Source organism: Pseudoliparis swirei, chromosome 18, assembly GCF_029220125.1.
Source record: "Pseudoliparis swirei isolate HS2019 ecotype Mariana Trench chromosome 18, NWPU_hadal_v1, whole genome shotgun sequence".
Classification (NCBI taxonomy): domain Eukaryota; kingdom Metazoa; phylum Chordata; class Actinopteri; order Perciformes; family Liparidae; genus Pseudoliparis; species Pseudoliparis swirei.
Genome location: NC_079405.1, coordinates 4290986 through 4296995, shown reverse-complemented (window position 1 = coordinate 4296995; position 6010 = coordinate 4290986). Strand labels below are relative to the sequence as shown.

Here is a 6010-nt window from a genome sequence, read left to right as displayed (position 1 = left end):
CGCCTCCCCCCCCACCCCCTGCTCCCCCTCACCTGGCATATCGTCTTCAAAATCCATGTCGTCTCGTCCCTCGTCTTCATTGCTCAGCGACCCCGGCATCTTTATCTCATAGCCCCCCCCCACCCCGAACCCCTTTTTTAGGCTGAGAATACTGAAAGTTAACCCTCCAGACGCCGCAGCCCCAGTCTCTTTCTTCAACCCAAAAAAAAGAAGAAGAAGAAGAAGAAGAAGAAGAAATGTATCGTCGCTCAGTTAGAAAAAAATAAAAATTATAATTATTATTTAATATTTATAATTTTTTTCGCAGTGGATATTGGTCTTGCTCTCCACGTACAAAGAAAAAATAATGAAAAATAATTATTAAATAAAATTAAAAACATTTATTATTTTTCCACTGATCTCTATCCAGGTCTTCCAGTCTGAAAAATAAGAAAGACAAAAAATGGAACACACATGCCCAGATTGTGACGTCTGGTCTGTTGCCATGACGATGCATCCCATAATTTCACCCACAACTAGTTAGTCACGCTCTCTTAGTTACCACTTTAACTAGTAGTGTGCACGTACTCACACACACACACGCAGACATAAATTTTAAAAAAGACACGACGTGCAGCAACGCCGCGCGCGCGCCGCGAACAGGCGGAAAGTCCCGCGACGTCGCCCCGAGATTAGAGACCAAACTTCTGCCGCTTCACTCTCAACACGGAGCGAAACGGACACGCCACCATTCTCTCTTCTTAAGGGGGCCATGTTTATATTACTACTCAAATATTTCGGGTTTAATTCCCTTTTAAAATCATTGCCTAGAAGCTATAATGTCGAAATATTCCGCCTCAAAATCGGGTGTTGTTTTGGGGAACTTCCACTTTTCCTCCACTAGGACCGGAGATGAAACACACACGTGCCGCCTGGTGAGCCCTGACGGCCGGCGGAGTCACCGCGGAGTCACGGGACGCGGAGCGCGCGAGCTGCACTGGATGACCACGAGCTGCAGTGACGTCATGATTTAAACTTTCATTTTATTTTATCTAGTTTTATTGTTGGTCCCACATACGAAAAAATATATATTTAAAATGTTTATGTAGATGCATCTTATTTTACTGGCTGATTTCTGTAAAAATATATAAATATTTATATAAATATGGCTAGTTAATTAGGAGCATTAATGAATCTAAACATAACCATGCAGTGTTATGCTCATATCTCTGGCATTCACACAAGCCGTGCTTGTGTACAATAAAAGAAATGTATGAAAAAATCAAAAATGCAAAACATCTTTTGAAATTTTTATTCAAAGTGTAGTGTAGTTTAATCTTCATCATCCTCCTCTTCCTCGTCCTGGTTGATCTGGAAGTAGCGCAGCTCGTAGCTCTCCTTGGTGTTGGCCACGACCCGCAGCCAGTCCCTGAGGTTGTTCTTCTTCAGGTACTTCTTGGTGAGATACTTCAAGTACCTGCAGCAAACAAGGGGGGGGGAGGAAAAAATAAAAATAAATCAGCATTATATCTATAACTTAAAACATCTTAAATCTGCTCCAAACGGCTTCCAGGTCTACGAACCGGTGTGGAGTAAACAATGAGAAACACATCCAATAATAGCCAGTCAGCGATAAAGCAATAAAACCTTAATGTCATTACACGGTACAGAGTGCTTTATTTTATTAAGTGGCCGGAGATGAGATTCAAGCATACAGGATACTAAAGGCAGCGATGCAGCATAAACATATCTATACATCTATATAAAACGTCATATGCCGAGCAGAAGTTTCAAACTATTCCACCAGATCAGTCTTAACCTCAAATGCTTCATTTGAGGAGCAGTGACAGAGGCGCCCCCTGGTGGTCAAAGCTCAGACTGCAGGGCTGACGTCTTAATGCAGCATTTGTTTTATAAAATAAATACTCATGCAAAAATAAACTGCAGGTACATTCCTATATAAACCTTTTGGGGGCGTCGACTTCGGTCACCCCATGACTTCTTATATTAAAGTTCCCCATGACATCTCGTATATTAAAGTTGCGTTAAATGGGGATATTCTTTAGGCGCCGTGTGGGTCCGACAAAGACGGAAGTTTATTTAACTTTATGTACACATTGAGCAGTAAAGTGGACTTTGTTCTGTGGTCAATCAGCAACATCTCCACCCAAAACAAACATCCCAGTAAAACAGTGTATTTATTTGTTCATGTTTAAAATGCAATTTAATTAGCTGCAGTAGTTTGGGGTTTTGATGTTTTGCCTGCTGGTTTCAACAAGTTACCAGTAACAGTGTTTTTTCCGACTAAGAGTCCCACTCCTGTGTGAGACACCTGTGTGTTTTATTCTATTGTCCTTGTAGAGCAGTTCCTGACTACAAACTAAAATGTTCTGTACAGCCGAGATCTCAACAGAACGAAACGAGCTCGTTCAAAATAGTCGTTTCTTTTGTTTACATTAGGAACATTTTAAGTCGCGTGAGCTCCATTAAAGGAGCGTTCCGGCATCTTTGTCAGATGTGTAGTAAAGCAAACACTGGCGTGAACTCAGTTGATATTGCGACGTATTTTTTTAAAACATTTTTAGAAATGGAATACTTTAGTATCCTGGAGGGTTCTTACACATTTTGACCGATGGATTTCCAGGACTTTTCCATAACTTTTAACCAAATTTCCAAGACCAAACTGAAATCTCGGTATAAACATGAACAATTTAGAGAATTTTGCATTCAAAAAATGAGAATTCCAAAGCATACAGTTTACCTTAAATGAAACAAATGAATGAGCCAATAGTTTGATGAAAAGAATAAACATTTCTATTCATGTTTATTCCTTTAAACACTTATATAAATGTTTATTCTTTATGTGCAAATACATCTGTTTATATTAATTATTTCAAACTCGGCGTAAATGAACATGTGAATATACCAACATTTCCATGACTTTTCCAAAACTTTTATGATTTAGGTTTTTTTTCCATGACTTTTCCAGGCCTGGAAATGACCATTTTAAAATTCCATGACGTACGAACCCTGATTAAAGGAGCGCTCCGGCATCTTTGTCAGATCTGTGGTAAAGCAAACACTGGCGTGAACTCAGTTGATATTGCTACGCCTTTTATTTTATTTTTTTAGAAATGGAAAACTTTAGTATCCTGAACAGTTTGAGCAAACGGGCGACCGCAGCTTCCACTAATGACCATCCGCAAGGGTGAGGACCCATGGAAATACTACTAATAAAATACTATTTTGGGAGAAGCCGGTGGGAGAACATCAGTTTGATGTGAAGAGCCTCTCTGTGCCACTGGACTACATCACATTCAGCCTCTGGACAACACACGACGGATAAAAGGGCACGTTGTGTGTTTTTACCTCTTTGAGAAGGGAACTTCAGAGCTCACTGCGATCTTGCTCTTGCTCCTCTCGATGGACACGACGCCGCCGCCGAGGCTTCCGGCTTTGCCGTTCACCTTGATGCGCTCCTGCAGGAACTGCTCCTGTTGGGCGCAGAGGACACGAGACGGTGAGTCACAAAGACGAGGACCGACGGGCGACAGCGTTTGAGTGACGTCTTGTTAGTTGTTCCCATTCAGGGTTCTTACACATTTTGACCGATGGATTTCCAGGACGTTAAATGAAATTTCCATGACCAAACTGAAATCTCGGTATAAACATGAGAAATGTAGAACATTGTGCGTATTGAGAGCGTACGCCGGATTATATTTTGAGCAGCCTTCTTTTAAAAAAACATAATAATTATTTCAAACTCGGCGTAAATGACGTGATTATAACAAATTTCCATGACTTTTCCAAAAAAAATTTGATTTTAGTTTTTTCCATGACTTTTCCAGGCCTGGAAATGCCCATTTTAAAATTCCATGACTTCTCCAGGTTTTCCGTGACCGTACGAACCCTCACATTAAAGCCTCGCTGGACACTCGGGTCCTTTCTCAAGGTCCAAAGTAACCGTCGCTGTCGTCTCCAACCGCAGACGTCACTGATGAAATATTAATCAGACCTCCTGCACCATCACCTCCATGACAGTCAGTGCTGTTGTACGTTTACCTTCGCATTGAAAATGCGGAAGTTAATGTTTTGATCGCCGTGTATTTATTTATGTGTATGCGTGTTACTCGCATAACTCAAAAAGTATTAAACCGAATCGCATGAAATTTGGTGGGATGATTGGTTATTATCCGGGGACCATTTGATTAGATTTTGGGATCGATCGGGTCAAAATCTTCTTTTTATCATAGCGCGGTCAATATCTATCCAATTGGCATGCAACTAATGCCAACATGTTCATAATTCAATACCCAATCTTGTGATATGCGAAGGTATGCGCTCTACCGAGTGCCCGTTCTAGTTTGGTATGATATACCTTTATTTGTTCCAGTGGGGAATTGGGGGTATTGTGTCTATTTCTCGAGAGAATTTGACTCTAAGTCACATTCCTGGTATTTGTATGCATACATGGCCAAAAAAAGCCGTTTTGGACTTATATTTGATCATATGGACATGGCAGCAACTGTTATTTCTCTCGGGGGGGGGGGGGCTCAGACAAGATGTCTCTCGTGTCTGTGAACTGGTCCACTCACAAAGTTAGCGGCGTCCATGATGCCATCCTCCACGGGGTGAGTGCAGTCCAGGGTGAACTTCAGCATCAGCTTCTTCCTCTTCCCACCTTGCTTCCTGACCACCTGCTTCTTCTAGCGAGAGAAAGCGAGAGGGTTAGCATCAGTGTCACGCGCGTGCGCACGCGTTACGTTAAATACACACACATACAAATACGTGCAATGTGTGTATATAACTTGACGATTACGACGATGCGTCGGCGAGCCGCCGCACTTCCAGAAGGCAGCACGCGACATAACTCAAAGTAAACGCATTCAGATTCAACTTCACTCGTGGTTGTTCCGAGCTAGCATAGCTAGCTGTTAGCTTTGGGGTAAACGTTAGCCCAACGTGGCTTTCGCCTTAACGGTCAAAAACGCGCTATAAAAGAGCCTCGATCACCCGCGACCCCACAGATAGATGAACACCGGTGTAAAACACGTCTAGGGTAGCGGAAGGAGAGGTTAAATGCGTCGTCGGTACAGTTTATTCGGTCGTTTGTGGTTTTCTCGCTACTCACTAACGGGGCCATGGCTGACGCGTGAAGCTGAAAAGGAAGGAGCGACGTCTGCGCAGGCGCTATAACAGCCCGCTGCGAAGTCGATCGCATCGACTTATCTGGGATCGATTACGTAAACGTGGATCGCTCGTTGACTGCTGCCAGTCACTGCACGAGTTTACTCCGGACTAATATGTGCTATTAGATATGATAAAAAATAAAATATGTATACAAATATATCATATAAATATATATAAAACAATATATATAATATATATATAAAAATATGTTATATTTGTATATATATATATATATTAAAACAAAAAATTAAAATATAGTATATGTTTAAAACATATAATTAAACATATAATATATGTGTATATATATGTATGAAAAAAAGAATATATATAAATATATTATATGTTATTTATATATATATATGTTGTATATCTTAAGTATTGTTGAAATACAAGACTCATCATTTGTTGGACATTTTAATTAAGTTTATAAGTTATGTTGCTCAAGGTGCTCTAAGGATCTTAATGGATATTTCTTGAAATCTTATTAGATTGGCAGGTTAATATGTACTCCTGACAATACTTTAATTAGATTTTAAGAAATAATATCCATTGAGATCCTCAGAGCACCACCACAAATTACATTATTCATTTAATCACAATTTAGAAGTAAAGTTAAATTAATTCACATTTATTGAACCGTTTCTCCCATTTGGATCTTGAATTTGAACTGGATGACACATTCAACGATGCAATATTAAATGTCCCTTGAGCACTTTGGCAACACATGGGGGGGGGGGGGGGTCTTGGCCTGAGGTGTGTGCCGCCAGCTGCCTGGTGGAGGGACCCCACTGGCCTACTATTGTAGAGCTTCTGCATTGCTGTCATTCCTGCAGGGGGGGGG

At 40.9% G+C, this 6010-nt stretch overlaps 1 protein-coding gene across 1 annotated transcript; it reads right to left on the bottom strand.

Annotated features, from left to right (window-relative positions):
- Positions 1–1276: 1276 nt before the first annotated feature.
- On the bottom strand, positions 1277–5175 carry rpl22 (ribosomal protein L22). Its single transcript, XM_056437322.1, has 4 exons — positions 5111–5175; positions 4575–4685; positions 3349–3473; positions 1277–1456 (listed from the first exon to the last, which is right to left on the bottom strand). Exons 1-4 carry the CDS (start codon positions 5120–5122, stop codon positions 1312–1314), a joined length of 393 nt encoding a protein of 130 aa, XP_056293297.1. The 5' UTR covers positions 5123–5175; the 3' UTR covers positions 1277–1311.
- Positions 5176–6010: the final 835 nt, after the last annotated feature.